The sequence below is a fragment of the Sminthopsis crassicaudata genome, chromosome 2 (genome assembly GCF_048593235.1).
Source record: "Sminthopsis crassicaudata isolate SCR6 chromosome 2, ASM4859323v1, whole genome shotgun sequence".
Taxonomy (NCBI): Eukaryota; Metazoa; Chordata; class Mammalia; order Dasyuromorphia; family Dasyuridae; genus Sminthopsis; species Sminthopsis crassicaudata.
Window position 1 is genome coordinate 539,897,763 of NC_133618.1, and position 27,880 is coordinate 539,925,642.

Genomic DNA, 27,880 nt, shown 5'->3' on the forward strand with positions numbered 1-27,880 from the left:
GTAGCAGTTAACCACAGCTTATGGGTCTGAATTGATCTCTGAAGGAATATCTTTTCAGGCAGGAGTCCAAATTTAACTTGGGTTCTATGTGAAACCTGATGCCTTGGTTCCCTGTCACACCACATTGGACTATTTGGGATCCTGTCCTTTTTTCTGAACTTCCTATTGTGATGATGAGACACACCCAAATGAATGAATGAATGAATGGAAAAAAACTTTTAAGTACCTACACTGTTCCAGGCATTATGATAAGCCCAGGAATAGAAATCCAAAAATGAGGCATTCCATATCTTCAAGGAGCTTACATTTCATATAGGAGAAGGCTGCACATATAAGGGACTGGCCTGTATTTTCATTGAAAAATGTTTAGTTTCCATAAAATCCTTTTATAAAATGTCCATTCCTATCAATCTCTTTACGTAAATTCCTCAGTTCTCCATCATGAAGAATGACTAGGAATGTTTTAAAGTGAGGCCCAAATAATTGCAAAGTGACAGCAGACTGTACAAATTCATTTTCAAAAATGAATTTTTAAAAATTTCTATTTATTATGTTTTAAGTTTTATGTTCTAAACTGTCTCCTTCCTTCCCACCCTATACCTGAATACTAGAGGAAGCCACCACTTGACACATATTCTCACATGTACACATATATGTGCATATACACAGCAAACACACAGGTGTGGTCATAATAACATATGGTCACCCACAACATGCATACACACATACATAGACATGCATATATATCTGCATACATGGTACATAAGAGAGCATATGTATACACATTCAAACTCTGTATATTCCTATTGATCAGTTCTTCCCCTGAAGGTAGATATTATCTTCCCTCATCAGTCCTTTGTAGTTGATCACAACTTCATTTTAAAGTAATAATATTTTCCCTCCTGTCCTTATAGAAAGAAAAGAGATTTCATATCCTAATTTCCAACTCACAACTGGAAACAGACTGAGCGGTGGAGTTGACAAGTCAGTAAAGTACCCAGCTTTGCAAAAAAAAAAAAAAAAAAAAAAGAAAGCGATAATGGAAGCACATGGGATGGAACAAGACAAAGATCAGTTTTGTCTGAGCTCTTTGAGAGGCAGAGGATGGTGGAGTAAGCGTTGTTTCAGAATAGGAGGTCACAGAATCCCAGAGCTTCATCAGAACAACCCATCACCACAGTCCTGGAGGGTCTGTAGGTAGGTGGACAGAGGGCCAACCTTGGAGTCAAGAAGACCTGTTTCCCCAGTCTCATCTCTGCCACATACTGACTGTGCCCAAGGTGATTCCCCATGGCTGTCACTTGGAGAAGATTGTAAATTAGATAATTTCTAGATCTGCTTTGGTGCAAGGGATGTGTTGTTGTTCAGTTATTTCAGGCTGTGTCTGACTCTTCACGCCCTTATTTGGATTTTCTTGGCAAAGATACTGCAGGGATCTGCCATTTCCTTCTCTAGCTCATTTTGCAGAAAAGGAAACTGTGGCCAGCAGGGTGAAGTGGGTAAACCCAGGGTCTCACAGCTAGAAAATGTCTGAGGCTAAGTGGGAACTCATGAAGATGAGAGAGTCTTCCTGACTCCAAGCCCACCTCTAGTCACTGAGTCACCTAGCTGCCCTAAGCAGGGAATTACGCAGTGAGAATTCTCCACATTCTTGTAATCATAGATCAAGGAAGGGGGTGGGATGGGGGAGAACCCTTAACATTTTTAGGTGTTTTGTTTATGTTATTTTATATTAACAGCCTGGGGAAGTTTGTACTACAAAGTATCATTATCACCATTTTACAGATACTGTGTCTCGGACAGGTTCAGTGAATTGCTCACGGTCACACAGCAAGTAAGTATCGAAGGTGGTATGTGAAGGGCCATTTCTGTATACCCCACTGCCTCTAAGTGGTGGTTAAGTCTTGCAGTGCCTTTAGGAGGTGTAAACTTGTGACCCTCTCTCTCAATCTAGTGCTGTTCTGTTACTGCTTGCTTTTTCTCGACATCTATCAGTTTCAAGGCGGCTTATTCTTGGCCAGAGCCGGAGAATATCTATTTGACTCTATTTAATGGAGTCCCCAGGCTTCTACTGCAATATATTAACTATTCTAGGCTATGGCATTCTGAGGAAACAGAGCAGAATGTATCAGGCTGCTTTAGCTCAGACCAGGACTGGGGAATAATTCTAATTCAATCTGATTTATCTGGTGGGGCCCCAAACTGGCATAGGGATCACTGCTGACTCTGGGAATTTCTACTGCACAAGTATACTCATGCTTATATTCACAAATATATGTACACATAGAAGTAGGTATGCTGTTGGAAGATGAACAAGCCCTGAAAGCCTTTTTTTTATTTTAATTTTTTAAAATTTGAAATTAGGAAAAAAAAATGTTTACTATAAACTGGGATCCAACGGGGATATCATGATAATATGTTAGGTTTCATGAAGGCAAAACATATCTTAATCCCAGACATCAGTTAAGGCCCAAATGTGGGCAGAAATTCCTCTTTTTTACTTACAGCTAAGCAGTAGTGTTGAGTACTGGCTTTCTGATCACCAAAGAATGACATCTTTGGGACAGAGAAGTGGAATATGGTATGGATAGATAAGGAAGAAGACCACATACTTTTCTTTCTTTCTGCTTGAATTGGGGATAAGTCTGGAACTTGGCCAAATAAGTACAATCTATTTTTGATTCAGAAAAATTACAGATAGGAATGCCTGTACAGCTTCTATATATAGAAGATATTAATCTCTCTTTATATATTGTCCCTTTACCTCTCCCCGATGCCACTAGAAATGTTAAGCAATTGCTTTATCAGCCCTTGATGGGAGCTTTCTTCTGCTATTCTGTGAGACTAAAAACACTTTTTCATGGAAAACTTGCTAAGTGTATCAGTCAGCCCTGCTCCCCTTCCTTTTCCCATCCTACTCCTTCCCACCCTCAATTGCCTCCTGACGTATCTGTTGATTGTAAGTCAAAGGGATATACTGTGAGGGTGAGGTTTGATGAATTCTGGAGTTGAAAATGCCCCAGTGAGACTACAGTGGTCTATAGATACATGATGCTGCTGGATTTCAAGGCGTTTTCCATTAATAAATTGGCATTGCTGCTATGCAGCATTAGTCATAATGCAGGATGTTCCCAGGAGACCACTGGACAAGCCAGAAGAGGTCAGGACCAGAAGTCTAGTTGGAATTGAGGGAAGATAATGAGGTATGAATCAGACCATGGATGGGGTTCTTCTTACTTGGATCCATTTTGAAGCTGGAGTTTAACTTAAGCTCCCTCACAGCCATGTGATGGAGGAGTGGTTCTTAAGTCGTTGAATCAAGTTCATCTTTTAAGAGGTCAGCAGCAGAGGCCAGGCAACAAGTGGATTCCTGGCAGATGGGCAAAGTTTCAGCATGGAGTAATTGAATGCCAGATGGTCATGTTCACCCAAGCGGCACACTTTGGCTATGATCTCTGATTCTCGGACAGAGGCTTGCTGTCAGAATACCTGTGCTCTGATGCTGGCTCTGATACTTAACTTCCTTTGTGATCTTGGACAAGTCACTGTGACTTGTCTTCCCCTTCTAATGGCTCTGTGTCTGTTCCTCCTCTGCACATCATTTGTATGAGAAAATTATTACCTTAACTCTGACCCAGTTTTTTCTTTTGAGCTATTCTTTTGTTGATGTCAATCTTAAACATATATATACATTTTCCATGTAAAAGATATAAATAATTTGTCCATGTTGAGTTCCTTTAAATTGATCATTGATTTTGGTTTTTATATGCTAAATTTTCTATTTCAGCTTTGGTCTTGAAAGTCTTGAAAATCTGCAAGTTCACTGAATGTCCATGTTTTCTCATTTAATATTATAGATAATTTTTCTGGATATGATATTTTTGGCCACAGGATTGTCAGTAGATGAGATTCCAGGACCTGCTATCTTTTATTGTGGTTGCTGATAAGTTCTATACAATTTTAATTGTAGCTCCGGAGTATTTGATTTTTTTTTCCTGTTTCTTACAAAAAAATTCTCTTTGATCTAGAGGTTTTGAAATTTGGCAATAATATTCCTTTTGTTTTCCCTAAAAGATCTCCTTGGAGTGATGATTGGTAGATTTATTCTAGACCTACTTTCCCCTCATGTTCTATCATTCCAGGACAATTTTCTTGGATTATTTCTTGCATTTTTGTGTCAAAGTCCTTTTTTTTGGTCACAATTTTTAGGCAATCCATTATTCTTATATTTTTCTCTTCTTGATATGTTCTCCAAATTTGTCATTTTTCTTATAAGATGTTTTACATTCTGTTCTATTTTTTTTTTCATTCTTTATTTTGTTGGTCTTTCATAGCTTCACTGGCTTCCCCCTGCCCAATTTTAATTTTCAAAGAGTTATTCACATTTTTGAATCTCTGTATCTCCTTTTTAAGTTAGTCAACTTTTTTTTTCATAATCTTGTTTTTCTTGGATGATTTTTACCTTTTTTTTTTTTTTTTTTTTTTTTTTAGTTTTTCCTCAATGTCTCTCATTTGATTTTTAAATTCTTTCTTGAGTTCTTCTATAAATTCTCTCTGGGCAGGGAGCCATTTCTTTTCATTTTTTCTTTGGAGTAGAAGCTGTTTTTACTTCAGTGTCCTTCTCTGAAGATGAACCCTAGTCTCCCCTAGTTTCCATAATATGTTTCTACAGAATGGTTCTTTCTTCTTTGCCAGCTAAGTTTTTTTTTTGTTTGTTTGTTTTTTAATTAGAGGAATCAGTATAAGCATCTCTAATCCTGGGGTGGGGATAATGGTGTTTCTGGCTTCACTTCAGCTCTCCCCTCTGACCAGGAACCTCAAATCAAGCTCCACCCTCCAGCAAGTGTCCCCAGCCAGTAGCATCTCTGCCCTGCTGCCTCTGCACTCACCCAATGCTGGTTTCTTCTTGCCCAGGTGGCACAGCTGGTCCTGGCATTCTTATCAGCCAAGGTTCCTTCATCTTTCCAGATTCAGACCCGGAATCCGTGATCTATCCAGGAAGTAAAAGTCTCTGTGGTTTCTGCTGAGGCTCCAGTAATACCCAGCTAGCCTATCAGGGCTCTCCTCTTGCTGTTTCTGTCGAGCTAGCCCATAGGTGTTTGCATTTCATATGGGTTAATCCAGGCTCAGGGTCTTTCTTCAGATCTTCTTGGATTGTACCAAGAGAACTCCAGTTCTATCCCAAGTCTTCTTGATTTTTCACTAGTCTTAAGTTCATCCTGAGGCACAAATTTGTTCTATTTCTATGGAAAATTGAGAAAACTTGAAATTTACCAACCTACTCTACCATTTTCCCAGAATCCTTTCTCTGAAATACATTATTAAAATTTTTTAAACTGAAGACCTATAGCATGGTGGGTAGACCCTTTAGGATGAATATGGACAAGAGTTTCACTTTGTTATTGGCTGGGCAAGACACACTGGTATCAGGATAATTTAAATCTGATAATAGAATGTAATGAAATACTTGTAGGTCATTAAACAGTTAACAAAAGGAAGTTTACTAAGCCATAGCAGAGAAGGCTATTTGGTGAGGACACCATATTGATTCAGCTGAGCACAGCTGTGTATACAGAAGAAATCAAAAGAGAATAAACATACAAATGTGGGTTAGGTTGGGGAGGGCAAGTCCTAGCAGCTAGGGGGAATCCAGAAAGGTTTCAGGTTAAAGAAGGGGCTAGAGCTGTGTCTTAAAGTTGAGACACCAAAAACATGGTCAACAGCCCGCAGGTAGCCCTTCAGTGAGTCTGAACTTGAATAAGACATCATTGGGAAATAGTTAACAAAAATTAATAAAAATATAATAGACTAATGTTAATATATGGTTTTCTAAGTAAATATTCACCAGTAGGCATTCTTGTGTACAATTTAGTGACTCTCTTTTCTTTGTCTTAAAGGAAGAGAGTGGTTCTATGAAGGTTATTTAACTTTTTTTCCCAGTCCATCCAACTCTTTGTCACACCATTTAGGATTTTCTTGGCAAAGATAACGGGATGGTTTGCCATTTCCTTTTCCAGCTCATTTTACAAATAAGGAAACTATGACCAGCAGGGTTAAGGAAGTTGTCCAGGGTCACACAACTAGGAAGTGTCTGAGGCTACTTAGCTGCCACCTCCCTGGAATTCAGGAGTGTCTAACTAATAAACCTAAAGTATCAAGAATATCATTTCCCCACAACTATCCTGTTCTTCTTTCTAGCTTCTAACCACTCAGCAGTCAGCCTAGGAAATAAAAGGACCTGATGTTGTTTACATTCCTTTCACCCTTACCTCTGAATGTAGGGGCATTTTCTTATTTAATCATTAATGTTCTAAATCAAATGGCACCCAAAACGTTAACCTCTGTCACTCCAAATGGAGTTGGCGTAATAACATTGTAGAGTGAATTGATTTTCCTTCGGTCATCTAATAAGCATATGTCTCTGAAATCTCCTCTCCCCTGGATGGTCCTCTGGAAGCCCCATTAAAGTTAATGGGCATGAATTGCCCCTGAATGATCATGGAGAAAGGGCAGCTCTGATTCTTGCTGTTATTTACTGAGTCAAGCAGTTTACGAGGTCTTCGTGAAGTCCCCAAGGCGGACATTCTATTTGAAAAACTAATTATTGTAAGTGCATCTTTGTTCCCTATTCCTGAATGGGATTCTGAGTCCTGGCATAGTGAGTAACCAAAACCAGGGAGATGTCTAGCTATTGTGGCACTTGGTTAAATAAATTGTGTGGAAGCATTAGCCTTTGTGATGAGATCTTTGACTAAGAGCTGGAAGGGACCTAGAGACAATGTTAGTATAATCTAACTCATTTTAAAGTTGAGAAAACTGAGGCCCAGAGAGCTAAATGACCACTTCAGTGATATCCAGAGCTGGGATTCATACCCAAATCTCTGTCTCTAACTCCAAATCCAGCCATGGTCTCATTGCTATGCCATGTTGTTTTCCCACAATATGCAAATAAATACTGTCATGCTAGTTCCTAAAATGAGAAGTTGAGTACCTTTTATTTAGGAATTAATTAGGAATATTAGATTTTAACCTTTAACCTCTGTCTGCCTCAGTTTCCTCAAATTGTAAAGTGGGGATAATAATAACATTTACCTCCCAGAGTTATTGTGAGGATCTTGTGAGATCACATTTGTAAAACTCATAGAATAGTATCTGACATATAAGAAATGTGTTTAATAAATACTTATTCTTTTTGTTCTGTGTCTTTTGTATTCTGATTGTTTTGGATCCCCTATTAGAACATCAGCTTCCTGATGAATGGATGTCCATCAATTGGAGAATGGTTGGGTAAATTATGGTATATGAATGTTATAGAATATTATTGTTCTGTAAGAAATGACCAACAGGAGAAATACAGAGAGGCTTGGAGAGACTTACATCTACTGATGCTAAGTGAAACGAGCAGAACCGGAAGATCATTATACACTTCAACAATGATACTGTACGAGGATGTATTCTGATGGAAGTGGATATCTTCAACATAGAGAAGAGCTAATCCAATTGCAATTGACCAATGATGGACAGAATCAGCTACATCCAGAAAAGGAACACTGGGAAATGAGTGTAAACTGTTATTTTTACCTTCTGAATCCAATTCTTCCTGTGCAACAAGAAATTCGGTTCTACACACATATATTGTATCTAGAATATACTGTAATATATTTAACATGTATAAGACTGCCTGCCATCTGGGGGAGGGGGTTGGGGGAGGAAGGGAAAAAATCTGAACAGAAGTAAGTGCAAGGGATAATGTTGTAAAAAATTACCCATGCATATGTACTGTCAAAAAAAAAGTTATAATTATAAAATAAAATAAAAATTAAATAAAAAAAGAAAGAACATCAGCTTCCTGAGGGGCAAACCTTTCTCCCCCCTTTTTCTTTGTAATCCCAGCAGTGGTATGAGCTTATAAACCTATTGATTGATTATATTAATTCTTCATCTGTAAAATCTTCTACAGCTCGTTCTCTAAGTAAGCCTTCTCATCTCTCCACAGGCACAGGGGATGGGGAGAATTTGGAATCAATGCCCTAGTTTGTAGTTTTGTTCTCAAAGTAAATTCAGCTGACAGAATCTTTGGGTCCTTTTTCTGTCTTTTACCTATCATTTCCTGGGTGCCTTCAGCAAGGCCAGCATCCCTGTCTCAGCCAAATCTTACCTTTCTTCTGATCCTTTTTCTGAGGGTACCTTGATTTTATTTTGCATGGTAGCTTCTGGGCCCACCCCTGCCTATTGAGTAGCTTTCCCTGGACCTGACTTGTAGGTGAAGGGAACCTTTGGTTTGCTCATTCAATGACTCTCTTTCTTTGCAGAAACAATAGAAACTCCCTCTTCTTTTTTTCTTTTTGTCCTGTAGGTTCATTTCTGCTAAATGATGTCCCAATTTTAGATATATAGGAAGAACCTTTTAAATTTGGAAACTGGAATAACTTAGAATTTGTGGTAATCCAGAAAGGGCCAGTGATGGTTTGCCTTTCTATTATTTGTGATAAAGAACTTGTTAAGGGAATAAGGGATAAAATTTTTAAATTAGCTCTTCTTGGAGACAGATGATGAATGTTTGGCTTACTCTAGCTATTGTTATTTAGTCATTAAAACCAGTTTAGGAGGCATTTCTTCAAATATGTGAGCTTGTGAACTGCAAAATGAAGTATTTTGGGATGTTTGTGAATGTTTGTAGCTCTACCTATGTTTCTGAAGTCTAGGAAGGTCAGGCTTAATATGAAAATAACCTTGAAGAGATGACAAAAATGATTTGAACTCTCACTAAGATATAAATGATTGGTATGCTACCTTTTCTTGAGAGCAGTTTTTAAATAGTAGAATATAGAGAAAAAGATATGAAGACATTGAAGACCTAAGGCTAGATGTGGGGGCAGGGCAGGGGGAGAAGGGAAAGGGAGGGAGAGAGAAATATCATATAGGAGAAGGTAAAGCAAAGGAAGCTTGGAGGCATTGAAGACAAATTTCTCCAACTTCACAGTTCTTTGCCCAGGGCTGAGTGTACTTACTTGAAAGTACTGAAATGACATTTAAAAAAATATCTTCCATAATTCAGAATCTGTGCTAATCTAAACTAGCTTGCATTTGATCTCCACCTTTGGATTCCTCATGGTGCTTTCTTCCCCATCCTCACCCCCACTTTTGGTACTTAGTTAATTCTGCCTGGCACAATTGCTTCTTATGTTCTTCTCACACTCCCTCTATCCAACTTTAATCTCTGGGAGGTAGGAGCCATGGTTTTATCCATTTTTATATCCTTCATAATTTAGTTCACCAGTCATTTACAAATTTGTTATTGTTGTTTAGTCATTTTCAGTTGTGTCTTCTATAGCTCCTTTTGGGATCTTCTTGACAAAGATACTGGAGTGGTTTATCATTTCCTTCTCTGACTCATTTTACGATGCGGAAACTGAAGCAAACAAGATTAAGGGACTTGTACAGGGTCATACCACTAGTAAGTGTCTGAGACTGGACTTGAACTTGAGAAGATGAGTCTTCCAGACTCTAGGTCTGGTGCTTTACACACTGTGATGGCCATGAACTGCTCATTTATATAATACTATGTACAAGTTTCTGGGGATTCTAAGAAAACCAAGAAACTCAGACAACAGATGTGGACAAACACAATTCGGGAGCCTAGCACATGGGTTTTACACAGCAGTCTAGAAAGGAAGCTCTCTGCAGATAGGCACTGTGTCATTGTAGTCACTGTCCCCAGAATCTGGCTTGTAATTGGTACTGAGAAGACATTTGTCCAATAGAACTGATTTATAGGTGCTTGGTGAGTGTTTGTTGAATGAGTAAATGAATGAATACCTCTGAGTTAGCAAATTGTTACTATGATAGACAAAATGTCTGCAGCTGTTGGAAAAAATTGTAGTTTAAGTGTAAAATATTGAATGTTCATTACTCCATGATGATGGGAAACTTAATCTGCTTAGCAAATCTGTTTACTGTTTGATGTTGGGAATATGAAGTGCTAAACAGATGTTCTGGGAAGCAGTTTGATTAATAACCCCTCTTCTTTTGTTCCCCTTCATAGGACCCAAGATGGTACTCTCCCTCCTAGCAAAATGGATGGTGAAAATATTCTTTCTCTTCTTCCTTCTTCAAACCACACTCTCGCTGAACCCCGATGATCCCAATGTGTGCAGTCACTGGGAGAGGTAATGGTTAAGCTCCCCAGACACGTTGTTTGGCTCCTGAGGGTGCCCTGATCCCCTTTTGATATGAATCAGTAATCCACAAAGTTTATTGAATGCTTACTCTTGTGGAAGACTCTGTGGGAGAATAAAACTTGGTTCTTGCTTTCAAAAAACTTACAGAAAGGTACAAGTCAGCATAAAATTAAAGCTTCAGCAGTGTACAGGTAGGGGGAATTTCAGAGGGGGTAGAGAGTGAAATTGGTGGATTATCAAGGAAAACTTTGTGGAACTGGATTTTGAAGAAAGATAGGCTTGGAAGATACAGAGAAAAGTAGCTTGTAAGAGAAAAAAAAGACTTTCTTGATTCCAGTAGGATCATGAAATAAGGAGGCTTGTTTCATGTAAGTTATACTAATAGCTCAAAAGCATTGCCTCTGAAGTTAACTGATTATTTCTTATTCTTCTCATTATTATTAATAATAACACTTTGTAATGGTCCTTTAAGGCATACAAAATGCTTTTATGTGAAGAAACTTGGCTAAGAATTATTAGCCCCATTTTATAGATGAGAAATGGAGATTGCGAGAAGTAAAAAACAAATAAACTTGTTTCATGGTCAGTAACTGTGTCAGGACTTGACTGGGCCAGGGTCAATGCTCTGTACATTACACTATGCTCCTGTGTCATTCAATGACTCTCTTTCTTTGCAGAAACAATAGAAACTCCCTCTTCTTTTTTTCTTTTTGTCCTGTAGGTTCATTTCTGCTAAATGATGTCCCAATTTTAGATATATAGGAAGAACCTTTTAAATTTGGAAACTGGAATAACTTAGAATTTGTGGCAATCCAGAAAGAGCCAGTGATGGTTTGCCTTTCTATTATTTGTGATAAAGGACTTGCTAAGGGAATAAGGGGAGCCACTGGAAATTGTGTTTCACCCACTGCTCTTACTTTAGTCTTTAACAGTGGTTGGACTACTTACATTTTTGTCACTATTATTTATCCTCTTGTAGCCAAACTCACTGATAAATATTAGGTATTGTTTGTCTTCATTGGGAGTGGGGAGGGTTGGCAGATGATGTCATTTAAAGTTTGCAAAGCACTTTAATTTAATTTAATTTTTTAATTGCCTGGGATGATTGTCTGATTTGTTAGACATTCCTTATGTGCTACCCTAAGTATTTGTCACAGTGTGAATCTATAAAGATTTGGCCTGTTCTAGGTAGTGCCTTTATAGGTATTTGGTTACTAAGTGGAAAAGAAAGAGACAGGGACACAGATTCATAGAGACAGAGACACAGACAGAGACAAATCGACAGTCAGAAACAGAAAGACAAAGACAGGCTTGGGGACCTTTGATAATAGCTGCGTGTTCACTTGTCTCTGTTTGCAGAGTCCTGCCCAAATTCTAGAAAAAGCAACTTCCCTGGCTTCAGAGGACTCATTAATACTTCAATGAACTTGTGTCAAAAAACTAGCAGCTTCTCTTGTTACATGTGGCTTTGGGATATGGGGCTTCTTATAAGGGATTTCCAGCTCTAGAACTCCTTTTGACTGAGGTCTTTTGGGTGTAAAATGAGGTCTATTTTCAAAGATCAGGAAATCAGGAGACCTGGGTCTGCTCCCCACTTATTGCCCCTTACAAACAATTTGAATGTTGGCAAGTTTCCCTTTCTTTATCTGTGAAATGGGTAGTTCAGACTCAGTGATCTCAAAGGTTCCCTCCAGCTCCAACATCCTGGGATGACTTTCCCACTCACCCCAAAAGACAAATGGCAGAAGCTCCTGCTCCTAGACACTTGGCGTTGAGCAGTCAGGCTTGGTTTGCCATTTCCTCCCCCGTTCCTTTGACAAATAAGGAAACTGAGTCACAGCTAAAAAGTATTTGAACTCAGGAAGATGAGTCTTTCCTCACTCCAGGCCCTGTGCTCTATCCACTGTGTCACCTAAGAGCTTAATAAATGTTTATTGACTGACTCATGATCAGTGGAACTTCCTCCTACTAATAGGCTTAAAGATTAGTAAATTGAAATTAGGCAGCAGATAGAGTGGATAATATCAGGCCTTGGAGTCAGAAAGATCTACATTTCTGACATAAGGTAGTCGTATAAGGCCATGGAACAAGTCACTTATCTTGTCAGTGCCATTTCCCTTCCATCCCTCTACCTTCTCCCCAGAAAACCTCTCTAAGTTATGAGCTACAGTGAGTTGCTGATCTAAATCAGTGAAGGAAGTTTTCAAACTGGGAGTTCTCTCCACTGCAGATCTCATATTCCCCTCCTCCCCCTTTTCCTCCCCCCCAACAGTAAAAATATTGTTTATATCCTAAGAATGTTTAGAGGAAATTACTTTAAAACTGTAATGTGCTATATAAATATGGGTTGCTATTATTAGTATTAGTAATAAATCAAGAAGAAACCCAAATTAAATCTCCAAATTGATGAGCTATGCTGACTAGGACAATGCCATTACTTGGATGTTAGTAAGTCAAATAAATAAAATTAAAATGAGGGCCCTAGTGGAGGAATCATGCTATAAAAGAATAGCAGAGGTTTGTTACTGTCAGTGTTTCATTGGCACAGTAAGCCTTATGAATTCATAGTCAGCCTTAATGCAGTCCCAGGAATCCCTGAGCCCTTTGGGTAGGTGGGAGGGCAGGCAGGGCTATCCTAGGGTCTGCCACTCTTGGGAGCCTGCAAAGAAGTGCCTAGACTGTCCCTTCAGATCTCTGGGCCTTGGGAATGGAATAGCTCTCAAGCCCCTGCCCCCACACAGTGATGTCAGAGGTGGCAGAAGAGCTCGAGCTGCCTTGCTTTTGCTTAGACAGAGGCTGATTATCTAGTTTGTAGATTTAGTCAAGTCCCCTTTCTTTTTCTTTTTTGTCTCCTTGTTCTTCTATCAGAGTAAACTCAAATACATCTTTTGTTGTTGTTAAGGGAATAAAAGTGTCTTTTCTCTCTAAGAGAACATCTTCCATTGCAGGAGACACTTGAACCAAGTCTTTGTAGTTACTAAATCTTTGATTCAGAACAAAGGCAGTATAGGTTAGGAGAAAAACAACTGGATTGGGTATCAGAAGATCTGGCTTAAAATTATGGCCCTGCTAATAGTGTGATTCAATCGTGTGCAAGACAAATCAGCTCTGTCTACAGTTTCTTCCTCTGAGAGCTCCTTGAGAGGAGTTTGTGCCTTTCTTTTTATTCTCAATGCTTAGCACAGTGCCATATTATGTGCTTAATAAATATTTGTTGATTGATTTTAAAATGAGGGACCCTTGAGTACTATCTACGTCTTAGAAAATCAGGATGGCAGCTTAGCCCAGACCAATTTGATCATCAGCTTAGGTGAGAGAAAAGAAAGTTGGATTATTTCTCTGGGTACAAGTTTTCTCTATTGGAGTGGGTTACCTAGGCTCTTCTAGCTTACTTCCTGATTTTTCTCTTGAATACTTGAGTGAACTTGGACAAGACATTGTTCTCCTTGTTGAGGAGAAAAAAACTCAGTTTCCTCATCTGCAAAATGACTGAGTTGAATGAGACAAATCTCTGAGGTTCCTTACAGTTTAAAATTCTGTAATGTAGAGGGCCTATGCTCTAGTCCTGGGACCCCACGTTAGTTCCTAATGTTTCCAGTAGCAGCCTGTTCTTGGCTCAGCTCCATTGCACATTACGTGAAGATTAAATCTGTGTAATTTAAAAAATACACACCCTAGCCCCGAGAGACCTCTTAGGGAGAATTCCCCAGTTGGATTAGTGCTCCAGACGGGAGCCTCGGTAATTATGCCCCTCCATCATAAAACACAGAGTAAAGACCTCCCTGGGCTGGTAAAGTCTGGCTCTGTTAAATTAATCTGGACCTTCATTAGCATTTTGATATACAAGCAATGTTAACTACCCAGCTACAAAGCTGAGATACAGTCCATACCCAAAATCTTACTAGAATTCTCCTTCCTGACCTTCTCTCCTCTTGGTCATCCTTGCTGAGACAGTTGTGATTCCCTTATCTTTTGGGGTCCACTGGGGCTTAGCACATGAATTTGTGAGGATGGGAGCAGAGCTTTTGTCTCTAGAAAGTTGAAATTTGGGGATGCATCTGATCTCTCTTATTTAGAAGACAAACTTCTGGAGGGCAGCACTGTATAGTACCTGCAGAAGGCCTTCCTCATGCATAATATATACTTCAAATACTTGCAAATAATAAGCCCTATGAATGACTTCCATGACTCATTCAGGAGCAGAAACTCACTTAAAATTTTGTAATCCCCAGTATGCAGCACAGTGCTTTGCACATAGAATTCGCACATAATATTAAGCACATTTGATGCTTAATAATTTTTTTAAAAGTTGAAGTAATTGAAATTTAATGATTTAAATGAATGAATCAGTGAGTGAACTTATTATTTCAGGAAATGAGCCAGACCAGAATCTCTGAGAGGGGGATAGAACATATGCTCTTGCAATAATCTAAAGGGGGAATATCTGGTTCTAGAGTCTCCCTTTCCTTGAGTCTGGGAATAGAGATTTGTATGAATAGGGAAGGATGATAGCCTTGGTCTTGACACATGGTGCAGTGTGGTGAGGTCTCTTGGTTACACAGCTAGTTAGCTCAAGGACTTAAAAATTATCTAGTCCCCTTGGGTGATAATGCATCTCTCTCTCCTCTGCCCCTTAGCTATGCTGTGACAGTTCAGGAATCCTATGCTCACCCTTTTGACCAGATCTACTATACAAGATGTACCGACATTCTCAACTGGTTCAAGTGTACAAGGCATCGGTGAGTACCATCCCCAGATGATGAATTCTTCATATATTATCGGGTATCTGGACCTTTGACCTGATCTTGACTCTTGAGATTGTCATATCACTGGGGGTTGGGGGAAGGCGGAGATTCAGAGACAGATAAAGACAGAGAGGGAAGAAGAAATCAGGACCCACAAGTAGAGAGGGTAGTGTCAGAGAAAAATCCAGGTCTTGAAGAAAGGGGAAATAAAGAGGGCATGCTGTTGTCTTGCTGTGTAAGTTTAATCAGGTTACTCACCTTCCCTTGTAAAATGAGGAATAATTTCTTCCTTACCACCTGTGTTACAAAACTGGCATGCTTCAGTGAGGTAAAATAAAAAGATATAGAAGCATTCTGAAAACCCTAAAAATACTGGGCTAATAATAGCTAATAATAGCTAATAGCTAACTAATATTAGTTAGTTCTTTAAGAGGGCAAGCAAGAGGTTTGAATTCCTCTAGCCAGTGAAGATCAAGTTGGGAATCAGTTTCCTAGAGTGTAGGCAATAAATCGCAGCCCCAACCTGATTTCCTTTGCAGGATGATTGTAGGTAATTCATACTGGCAGCATAGTAGAGGCATTGTAGTTAAATGGTTAGAGATCTGGTTTCTGTGGTGGGTAACTAATACATGGAATAATAAAACACCTTCCTTCCCCAGAGAGTCAGTAATGGGCGAAATACTTTCAGGGCCTCCCTTGACAGAGGATATGGAGGAATGGATGGCAAGGGCCCCCTCTTAACCTCAGCAGTTACAGGGATAGCAGATTTTAAGAATCCCACATCTGATGATGAATTTGCCCATAGAGAATCACGGGTGTCTGATGGTATTTCAGGGTGATTGACCAGACTCTCTGAACCTTCACAGGGAACAGAGAGAATGAGTCCTCAGGCATGTGCAGGACCAGAGATCCATCTGGTGAGCAGGAAATTGTAGCTTTAGGTTTACAATGAAGTTCATAACTTCCTAACTAACAGGTTAATGGGAGACTCAGACATGAGGAGGAAAAAATATTCCACAGAAAGAGGGCCAAGGGTAGGGATCACTTCATTGTCAGAAAAGTCTTGGGTTCCAGACACCCACTGGCTGTGTGACCCTGGACAAGGCGTTTAAACCCTCATAATGTTCTAGGCCAGTGGTTTCAGGAGATATTCCTACCAGCCATACAGTGACTTAGAAAACTATAAATTATGTTGTATTGTGTTTTTATTTATTTTGTAAACATTTCTTAATTATATTATAATCTGGCTGAGTACTCTGCAGTTTTGTGGTTCTCTCCTGCCTGTTTGCCATGAATCTAACCCCTTTGCTCTAGGCAACTCTTAGGCTAAAAATTTCAGAGAAGGTGTTGAACTGCAGGAGAGAGGAAGTTCCTCCTACTAATGAAAGGACAAGTCTAATCCCTTTTCCTGGTATAGTAAACAGCATGATAACAATAATTCCAGAATGAAATCAGGATACCCAGGTTCTACTTCTAACCCTTGCACTAACTTGTGTAATTTGGGCAAATCATTTCTCTTTGGGCCCATTTCCTCATTTGTAAAAGAGAGGTCCAGACGAGATGGTCTCTGAGTTCCCTTTCTATCTCTGATACCCTTTGGTTGTGCTTTCTTTGCTGACTCAGATTGTGGACAAAGAAGCTGGCTCACTCTTCATTTCAGAAATCATCAGGTTCTGGTCCTAGAGCTGAAGCTGGCAAGGATATCCCTGCCTGTCTCAGTGACAGAAAGCATATGGCACTGCTCTATCCATTGCTCTGAAACTGGGGCTACCCATTCATCACCCCTGGCACCCGGCAAGGGAGCGGCTGCTTATTAAAATAGGCTATGTTTCTGGAAAATGAATTATTTTGCAGGATTATTGAGTTGTCTTGCAGCTTTCCTGATGACCCAGAGCCTGCACGTTGACAGCAATGTCATCAATTTGCTTAAATGCAGACGAGCATGTTTTAATATGGCATCCTTCACCTAAGAGTCGGCAGAGAACCAAACTTGCAGCCCCTCCGCTTCCTGCTGTGGGACTGAGATCCAGACAAGCAAAGGAAACTCTTAATCTGGGTTATAAAGGAAAAGAGAAAGCCCTGGTGGACTCTCCTTTGTGAGAAGTCCTAATAATAGCACTTCTGCAGCTATTTGCAAAGCCCACATTTCTCTTCTGATCCTCACAGCAACCTTGTGAAACAGATGCTATTTTTATCATCCATAATATATAGATGATGAATCTGAAGCAAAAGTAAATGACTTTCCCAGAGTCACACATTTAAGTCTGAGACAGGAGTCAGATAGACTAAGGTTTTCCTGATGTGAAGTCGCTCACTTTATCCATTATTCCACAAGCTTTTTAATAAGATCCTAGAAGTTTTCTGTTAACTTGTTTGGAGGGAAGGGAATAGATTGGATGACCTCTAGAATATGCTTTCAATTTTCCCCACTCAGATGCTTACATAGTTTCCCCAAAGACCCTGGAAACTCTCTGCCTGTGCTAGGAAGCCAAGCGTGGCTTTCCAACCAAGACACCTCCTCTTATGGGTTTTTGATAAAGTAGAATGACCTTATCTAATGACATCCCCAAATATCACAGATTTCCTAGGGGATGCAAATGCTGTCATTTGTCATAAAAGGAAAAATTTTAAAATGGAAGAAGGGTGATTCAGCTTCTACTGGGAGGCCAGGGAACATGGAACTCAGGTGTGACTGCTTAGCCAAATGTGGCCCCTGGCCAACAATGTAGTCTAGCATCCTCAGCTAAGTTGGTAATGGTAATTATTGGGCACAGCTGAGTAGGGTTTGCTGTAGTGATAATTTCTGGTAGACAATTTCTGGTAGAATAATCTTACCAGGAGGCCAGACCCATGGGAAGAAGAAGGTGCAGAGACAATCTGGAAAAGACTTCACAAATCCCTTTGTTGAACTACTAGATCATGGATTCCACCATCCCTGGCAAGGGGTCCTCTGGCCTTTACTTGAAGACTTCCAGAATGAGAAAACTCATTAATCTTAAATCCTTTATAATTTCTCTCTCCTGTTTATCTTCTTATGCTTCTCTTGAGTGTTGTTTCTGACAGTCAGATTTTCTATTTAGCTCTGGTCTTTTCATCCAGAATGCTTGAAAGTCTCCTATTTCATTGAATGTCCAATTTCTCATATGAAGCATTATACTTGATTTTCCTGGGTAGGTGATTCTTGGTTGTAATCCGAGCTCCTGTGCCCTCCAAAATATATTCCAAGCCAAGATTCTTTAATGCAGAAGCTTCTAAATCTTGTGTTATCCTTTCAGTGACTTGACAATACCTGAATTATTTCTTTCTGGTTGCTTGCAATATTCTCTTCTTGATCTGGGAGCTCTGGAATTTGACTATAATAAGCTAGGAGTTTTCATTTTGGGATGTCTTTCAGGAGTTTGTTGGTGGATTTTTTTTTCAATTTCTGTTTTTAGAATATTGGGGAAGTTTTCTTTAATAATTTCTGGAAATGTAATATCTGGACTTTATTTTGATCACAGAATTTAGGTAATCCAACTATTTTTAGATTCTCTTGGCTGGATCCATTTTCCAGGTCAGTTGAAGAATTTTCTCATTCTGCCACCCAATTCCAAACAGGACAAATCCAATTTATCTTTTGTGTGATATTCGTTTATATACTTGAAACCCCCTTTCATGAATTTCCTTCTTCTCTCTACTCACTGTTTTCAACTAAGCATCTCTAGTTCCTTTTATTGATCCTCTTAAGGCATGATTTTGCTAACCTTTTTAACCTTCTCTGGGCTTGTTTCAGCCCCTTCTAAAATGGGATTCCTACAAACAGGTATAGCACTCTGCCTTCGGTCTGATGAAGGCAGTCAGACACTTGAAATAGTGGTTATGCTGACATTTTTGTAGAGTCTGAATTTTTGCAAAGGAGAAGGAGTGCTTTACTGTATTTATAAGGGTGAGCGTGGTAGTTGTTTCCATTTTACAGATGAGGAAACTAAGATACAGAGAGTATAAATGGATTGTTCATGGTCACACAGTTCATAAATGTCAGAGGTGGGATTTAAACAGGTTTTTCCTGACTTCAAATCCAGTGTGTTCTTTATTGTTACTCCAAGCTGCTTGCCACATACAGCATAAACATTACAGACAATTCTTTTAATGCAGCCTAAGAAAGCCATTAGGTTTTTTTGGCTGCTATTATACTAAGATAGTTATACTAGTGATTTATATTAAACTTGCAATCCATTCAAATCCCTGGGTTTTTTCCATGGTTATTTTTTAGCCATAGCTCTCACTTTCTTATTTTTATTCTAAGACCACATTTATCCTGTTTGTTAGCTGTTGTTCACTGATATGATCTATCCAAGTCCTTTTGGATTTTGCTTCTATCATTCAATGCATAATTTTTTTTCAGTAATTAAATTGATTCAATAAGCATATCTGGGCACGGTGAATGCATAAAATCACTAATAAACACATTGAACAGAACTATACCAAGGACTGAAGCTTTTGGTGAACTTGAACTTCAAATGGAGATATCAATATTATGTTAGGATGTCTATCACTGGTCACCTATTCCAAGACACATGAAATTGAGCTGATTTGTAGGGTGTCTGATTTTAGGTCCTGGAATTCATTGTCATTGTTCTGGTCCCTTGTTGAACAATCTCTTTATCTGGGATCCAGAGCAGCAGAGGACCCAACTGCAGAATTATGTGCAGACTCACTACTCTTTGTATCTGACCCATCAACCATGTATGGATTATCTCATATGTGTCTTTGGTGGCAACTGTTTAATCCTAGGTTGACTTCCTGTTGCACATTTCTGAGCTCTAGTAGTTGGAAGCCGTGATCTCTGGAAAAGTAAATTAACGTTCTCTCAGCCTACTTATTAAGGCAAATATGCAGCATCATGTTCTCTTTGTTTCTATCTGTCTTCCTGCCAAAACCCTAAGGGAATGACTTTGGGATTATCTGTTGTTGTATATTATACAAGCCACTGCTTCCCTTGGTGAGAGTGGATAACTAAGAATTGATGAAAATCCTAACTTACTTATATGAAATCTCAGACAGTTTCTCTCTTCCCTCTCATTTCCCTCCTCCTCCCCCTTCCCCATCTCAGTGACCTCTTAAAAATGAAGGGGATGGACAAAGAGATCTCTAAAGGTCCCTTCTGGCTCTGAAAGGCAGGGACAGAGTTAAGAGTTTCAAGAGCGAGAATATAGCCCTTGGGTTTTCTTGGCAGAAAAAAACACTTCTCTGAGTGGCTCTGAATGATGAACAGGAGAGAACATGTTTCTTTGGATGCCTTTCTCCCTTTCCCTCTGGGGGAGAAACTCTAAAGGAACAATAGGAGTGATGAAATGAGTTAATCTAATCATCTGTCCATCCCAGGCTTGCCATTGACAAGGGTTATTGAGCATATAATGACCAGATATGAGTGGAAGGAACGTTGGAATTAGAAGACCTGGTTTGAATCTCAGCTGTGCCATTTATCTCTGGGTCCTGGAGCAGCCCTGGGCTTCTGTTTTGTCTTTTATCAAAAATGGTCTCTAAAAGCCTTTCCAGCACCAAATCCTATTATCTTACCTCTCCAAGGTCCCTTCCAGCTCTGAGCTCTGGATGCCCGTCTGTGATGTTACCTCAAGGCTAGAGTTGTCCTCCAAGTTACCCGGTGTCTCTTTCCGCAGGACTGCAAGATTATGCCCAAGCATCATTTCGGGCTGTGAGGGAGAGTTGGCAGACATTAGCAGATGCTGCGTTTCTAATACACTCAATATTGCTAGTGTCAAGATTTCCCTATTGATTTTATTTTATTGTGTTCCTTCACATCAGAAACCTCCATGCATTTTAAAGTAATTATTGAATGGCATCCTCGCTATAGCTTAACACAAATATAATTCTAACAGGAGTGATTGATTTTCAATGCTTTCAAGTGGCTTTCTGTCTTGTGATTTAGAATAAGTTATAAGACGGCGTATCGGAGAGGCCTCAGGACCATGTACCGACGGAGATCCCAGTGCTGCCCTGGATACTACGAGAGTGGAGACGTCTGCATCCGTACGTAGGGGAGCGTGGCTGTTCTTTGCCTGATTGGAGAGGGGAGGGAGGGGTTGATGCGGAAGACCCAGGGTAATTGGGCGAGTTGCAGAATTTATCTGTGATTGAAGCCAGCAGCCACCTCCATAATATCATGTACCTGGGTGTAATACTTCTGCTCATGAGTCAGAGTAGATGCTGTCTTTTATTGAACCTGAGATTTTCTCCCCTGGTGTCATTTCTTAGGGATCTATTGGAGACAAATTAATTTCCCATTGACTAAGGCTATGTGTTATCTGGGAGGATGTAACACGTAGGGAACACATTAATAATGGCTTAATTTGTCAGATTAACAATTTAACATCCACTGTCGACAGTAAAGAACATGACTACGGAACAGATTGGAAAGAACAATCACAACCATCACAACAGTTAAGCTTTGATGGCATGTGGGAAAACATCCAGCAGTGGAGTGTGGGGATTACTGCAGTTCTCCATATGGCAAAAGGGGTCATGTGCCAAAGACCAACATGGCCGACATCCCCATTTCCCTTGGGGTTAGCTCTAGGGCCACAGGACGCCCGGCTGAAAAGAAAAATAGGAGTCGCCCCGTCTGGCCTTCTCATTTTACAGATGGGGAGGTTGACACTCAGAGGAGTTACGCTTTGCCCTGGCTTCCCCACGAAACAGCAGTGCTATGATTTGAATCTAATTCCTGAGCCAAACTCAGCCTTCTTGCTCCTAGTCAGAATTTTTCACATCCTACTCTGGAATCCTGTTTCCTAGACTCCAGTGTCTCATTTCTGGGAATAGCTTAGCGTGGTGAAGAGAGCACTGGACTGAAGCCTAAGATAGTGTCTCAGGTCTGTTTACAAAAAGGTAGTAGGTCCGTGGACTGACCATAGAATTTTTCAAGATCTCAATTCTTTATCTGTAAAATGGGGAGTTCAGGCAAGATGATTTCCCAGGTGTCCCTGCCCACTCTATCATCATTCAAGAAAGTCCCAGTCTACCTCTTCACCCTCAACTTACTCCTGGAAAATTGCCATTTTCAAAGAAAGCCTGACCTTGAAATATAGTTTAATGATACCTCAGTGTGGAGCTTAGAATAACCAGCATAATGAATGAAAGAAGTTTCCCTCTACACCCTGCCTTCCCCCATCAAAGTTCTTCCTGCTTCTTAACTTTGAGGAAGGTTTTCTCTGTTAATATTCTCTGTGCTATTCAAGTAGGTACAGCAGACACCAGAGAGACTCCAGATTGGGTGAGTGTAGGCGTGTTGATGTTTGGGAATGAAATGACAATTTTCCCCACTGTTGTTAAATCTCCCCCAATGTTGGAGAAACTCAATCCTAATTGCATTAGAGGTGAATGAAAAAACACTAGGACAAATACATTGGATAGGCTTAGTTTTTCACTAAAAATGCAAAAAATTACAGAGCTTTGGAGGACTGAGCCAGCAGGAAGGACCCCCCCCCCATTTCTCTGGGTAATGAAGGCAAGTGCAGACATTTCTGGACCTACTAGAGGTGGATTAAAGAGGGGAAAGGGGTACAGGCAGCTCACATTCTGATATGGTCCCCCACATTGCTTTTTCCTTTTCCTCTTCCCCCTTAGGCATATAGTGATTTAGGCTGGATATCCATAAAGCCAGAGGCAAGTTTGATGGGAATGTTTTCTCCCACTGGAGAGTAGAATTGTGTTCCCAGGAAAATCCTAAGAGGGAGGTTAGACATCAGCAAGGGGGACCTGGGAAAAGGATGCCAAATTCCCACGGTAATTTTCATTAAATAATGTTGATAAAACCCTTTGAAGACAGACAACACTGAAGAAGTGCTAAGTGTGCCAATTTCATAATGCCATAATATGCTGATTTGTGAGGGCACTTCAGACCCCTCTCTGCAACATTTATAATGCCTGGTGCTGGGACTGTGTGTAGAACTGACCGAGCTGGGGTGCTTAGCCGAGTAAAGCTGCTTCAAGTCTTGTTTAGGGGAAGGAGGTTTTTTATTTGTTTGTTTGTTTTAGGAAATTAGACTCTTGAACCCATTTTGAAAGTCAAGCCAACAAAGGAGTTAAGTCAATGAGCCATTTTTATCAAGGGCTTACTTATGGGAAGCTCTGGGAATACAAATATAAACAGAAAGACAAACAGACCTGCCCTCAAAGAGGTACTATTTTTGTGGGGGAAAACATCACATAGAAAGGAGCTGGAAAGTGAGGGGAGGGAGGAGATGAAGGTGCCAGGTATGTCCATGTCACATTGCGATGTATTATGAACTGTCATGTTCTCTGCTTAACCCAGGCAGCATATCACAGTGTCACAGTGGAGAGAGGGCTGGCCTTGGAGTTTCAGTCCTGTCTCTGACACACTAACTATGTGAACTACACTCTCCATCCCCCCCCCCCCCAGGCACTTTTTTAAGATTTAAGATACAGCAAAATTGCAGAATTGCACAAAAGTAGATCATTGAGCTAGAGCTGGATGTGTGTGGGAGAAGGAAGTTTATTATTTTAATTTTTATTTTTTGAGATTTTGCATGTGAACCCATTTGAAAAGGCAAGCCAAGAAGCAAGTTAAGTCAAGAGCTGGCTGGAATCTGAGAGATCATATAACTCAGCCCTCTCATTTTACAAATGAAGAAACTAAAACCCGGGGAAGTTGTGGCTTGCTCAGGGGCAAAAATAATCATTTTCAGTGGGATTTGAACTAAGGTCCTTTGAATCTAGGACTACTGCTCTGTTCCCCTTACTGTGCTGACTCAAATAGTGAAGGGGGAGTTTTTACATTAGGATTTCATACTGATGGAATCACTGGTCCAGACCAAAAATAAACAAGCAAAATTCAGCTTCTGTCTTTGTGACAGCACAAGGTCAAGGTCAGTTGCAAAGAGTCAGGAGGACATGGAAGTATCTTGCTGGGCTTTGCTATGGGAGGTTTTTACTTTCTTGACCAACCTCTTCTGTGAGTATCAGAAGGGCTCTATGTGCTGACTCTGCCACGGAAGGAAAAAGGTGGCAATTTTTTAATTGCAAGCTGTACTCAGTAATTAAATCTCTCCTGTTCAGACCCCAATGGCTGCTAGAGCCTGTGAACGAAAGCAGTTGCTGTTGTCAGAAGCAATTGAGTATTTATGTAATGTCCAACTATGGCGTGCTCCCTGGGGCACGGGAGGAAATCATCTTTGGTTCTCCCTGCTCTTTATTGTTTGACTTCTTTCCATCCATTAAAGTCCAGCTCATGTAGTATTGCCTCCTATCTCAAGCCTTCTCCCATCACCTAGCTCTCAATCGATCAAGAAATTAATCAAAAAGGGTTTTGTTTTTGTTTTTGTTTTTTTTTTTTTGGTTGTTGTTGTTAAATACTTAGCATGTGACAGACACTTTTTCAAGCCCTGAGAACCTAAAGTTGAAAATTAAAAGTAAAGCAGCCCTGCCCTCAAGGAACTTAGTCTTACTTTCCCAGTTTCAATGGAGCTTATTGTCTGTATTCCTTATTTAACACTTATCACACACTACCCTGAATAATATTCTTAATCTTCTCTTCCCAGATATATTACTAGCTCTTTGAAGGGAAGGATCCTTTCTTTTGTTTCTTTGTACTTTTATTACTACTTTGTTGTTGTTCAGTTGTTTCAGTCACCAAACTGGTGACTCTATATGAGTTTTTCTTGGCAAAGATACTAAAGTGGTCTTCCAGTTTTTTTTTCTCCAGCCCACTTCACAGATGAGGAAACTGAGGCAAACAGGGTGGAATGACTTACCTAGCATCACACAGGTAATAAGTGTCTGAGGTCACATTTGGATGCAGGTCTTCCTGACTCCAGGCTCAGTGTTCTGTGCTCTGTGCCAACTCGTTGCCTATCTATTACTGCTGTTATTTGTGGTAACAGCTTGCATTTATCTAGTACTTTAAAGGTTTCAAAACAGGATTTATTTGCTACTACATTTACTTTACATCCATCTTGTGAGAGAGGCAGGGCAGGCATTATTGTCCCTACTTTAATGATGAAGAAAATGAACCCAGAAAGGTTAAGTGAGTTCCTGAAATTAGTTCCTTCTGTTTGCCTCAGTTTTCTCATCTGTGAAGTGGGTTGAGGATGGAACCATCCTATTATCTTTGCCAAATGGAGTTACAAGGAGTCTGAAATAAATTAACAACCACAACACTTAGCCAATAAGTGATCTCCAGGACCAGGAGAGTAGGGATTGTTTCATTTATTGCATTTGTATCTCCATCATCAGTTCAGTACTGATACCCAATAGATGCTTAATAAAATGCTTATTGATGGACTCATTCTTCCCTGTTGCACTGCTTTATATCCTACCCGGTGCCTAGTGCAAGGATGGGCATGCAGTAGGTGCTCAATAAAGACTCACTGATTGGACATCCTACCCCTCAGCCTCTCTGGGTGCTGAGCTTCCCCTCCACCCTGCCACCACAGGCACCCTCACAGCTGCTGTGGCATTCAGGGCCCTTGTGCTGAGTTCTCTCATCTTCCAGGACTCCTTCCCTTGCTATGGAATGGGCCATGTGTGGTATTTAAAGCAGAAAGTCTCAGGGTTGCCTTTGCAAACTTGGGCATACCTCCTCGCCTCAGATAATTTCTTCATTTGTAAAATGAGGAACTTGTCATTTCCGCCCCTCAGTCCTTTGCTTCCGAGGGCCATTTTGTGTCTTCTTCAGCCTTGTTTTTTTAATCCTCCGTGGCCCTGAGAGGTAACCCCTAGGTAATCAGATAAACCAATCCATGCTGATACGCTAGCAGAATGGGACAAGATGCTTGCTTTCCAGAGAATAAGACAGCTTTTTCACACAAGTGGCCTCTGGAGAGAATGTGCCCACCTTTGATGTAGCAGTGGGCCCTTTGGTGTCCCTGTGTGGGGCTTCTGAATGAGCTTGCTTTTGTCACCTCCTGGGGGGAGAGAGGGAAGGGGGGCCATTCCACTTTCCTCGAATGGAGCTTCTAGGAGGAGAGTCCACTTGGGCAGGAGCAGCTTTTTTTCAAGACAGAATAAGCCACAGTCAGTAAGATGATGAAAAGGAACTTTAGGAGCAGAAACATGTGGATGAAAGGTTTCCATGCAAACTACTGCTTGATGCTTTGTTCTTTCCTCCTGGCCTTTGTGGACATTCAGAAGCCCTGCAGTTAATGAGGATCGGTGTAGGTTGGGTAGTTCTTGGCTAAAATCTTCACTAATGGGTCTTTCTTTGATTAAACAGTGATTTTCACTCACAAAATAACTATCCACATTCTCTCTTCCCTCCCCCACATGTTTTCTACTTTATCGTAGCATTTGATCGTTTTCAAAGCTCTTTCAGTGTTTTGTGGTAGAGAGAACCTTGGTCTAGGAGTAGAGACCTGCAGCCCAGTGGTGAACGCTGCCAGTGAATTGTGGAAGGTCAGATCCCTTGAAGAAAATCAGCCTAGAGATGTTGGATGATTTGTTGAAGGCCACGTAGTAAATGGCAGATGCAGGACCAGGAGGGGAGGGACTGTTTCATTTGTGGCAGGTCAGGGATGTTTGTGTTTCCAGCCAGCAGCAAGGTGCCGGGCTGACTGATTAGTCAGAGAGCCCCTGTCCTTGTAACATCTAACCCAGGCCTGCCCAGGGAAACGGGGAAAAGATCAGAAGGTGTTCTAAAGCCCCAAAGTGTCTTCGACCTTGACTTTGGAACATTCTCGTCTAGTCTTCTCATGCTTTCTTGGGATAGAGACTTTAGGTAGTAAACAGTATCCCAGTGCACAGGGCACACATTCCCAGGATATGCTCATTGGCAAAGAGTCATGGATAGCAAGATTCCGGCAATTCACATTACTCTGCCACAGTGAGTTCTTACTAGAATCCCTTTGAGTGAAGGATACATGACAGTTTGTTAGGGATGCTATAGAATTTATTGGAGATATTCTTGACCAGGTACATGGGGAGGAAGAAAGGAGGAAAGGAATAAGCATTTTTCCCCCTGAGGCAATTGGGGTTAAGTGACTTGCCCAGGGTCACACAGCCAGGAAGTGTTAAGTGTCTGAGACCAGATTTGAATTTAGGTCCTCCAGACTTCAGTGCTCTATCCACTGCGCCACCTAGCTGCCCCAAAGAATAAGCATTTATTAAATGCCTACTATGTAGCAGGGATGGTGCTAAGTGTTTTACAGAAAATTATTTCATTTTACCTTTATTTTACAGTTGAGGAAACTGAGGCATAAAGAGATTAAATGGCTTGCCCAGAGTTACACAGCCAGCGAGTACCTGAAGCAGGATTTAATCTCAGGTGTTCTTGATTCCAGACTCAGAGCTATATTCATCACGCTGCCTAGCTGCTTTGATTAGTAGGGGATTAATAAATAGTTGTGGAATTGGATGTGCTACCTACAGATGAAAGCGGGTAGGGACAGGGAGAGAGAGAAGCTGATGTCCTCATTAGCTCTATTGGCCCCCATGGTTGTTTCTCAGCTCTCCCAGTTCAACTGTTCTGCTTGCCTGATTGTGTTAACAGTAATCTTAGACAAATCATTTAAATCTCTCTGGATGCTGTTCCCGCCCCCCCCCATCTTTCCAATAAGAACAATGACAAATTTCCTGTGCCTTACACAGTGGATTTGAGATTGTATATATGAAGGTATTTTGAAAACGGTAAAGTATCAGGGGTGTGCAAGATGATGGCCTTTGTTATCCTCCTGGTTCTTGAAGGAGCCTCATTCCAGTGTAGTTCTCATTCCAGGCCAGGTCCTCTTGCTGACCCGTTCGAGCTGCTTTGCTTCCCAGTAATGGGCCTGCACTAAAGCTGCATTGAGTTCTGGGAACTTTTCCCAGAGCACATTCCCAGGAGGCTCTGTCCAGACTGATCAAAAGATCCAGGAGCTCAGACTCTGTTTCTTTCTTCCCTGGGAAGAAACCAACAGGTCAGGTTCCCCAAAGTTATTATTTTTTCACTTTTTTCTTAAA

At 40.5% G+C, this 27,880-nt stretch overlaps 1 protein-coding gene across 7 annotated transcripts in view; it reads left to right on the forward strand.

The window, feature by feature from the left end:
• Positions 1-27,880, forward strand: part of MEGF11 (multiple EGF like domains 11) — a 433,182-nt gene that overhangs the window by 139,711 nt on the left and 265,591 nt on the right. For all 7 annotated transcript variants that reach the window (XM_074294763.1, XM_074294764.1, XM_074294766.1 and 4 more), the window contains exons 2-4: positions 10,046-10,169; positions 14,819-14,920; positions 20,856-20,956. In XM_074294763.1, the coding sequence (XP_074150864.1) occupies positions 10,054-10,169; positions 14,819-14,920; positions 20,856-20,956 (319 nt within the window). In that variant the 5' untranslated portion in view covers positions 10,046-10,053. The remainder of the gene's footprint in view (positions 1-10,045; positions 10,170-14,818; positions 14,921-20,855; positions 20,957-27,880) is intronic.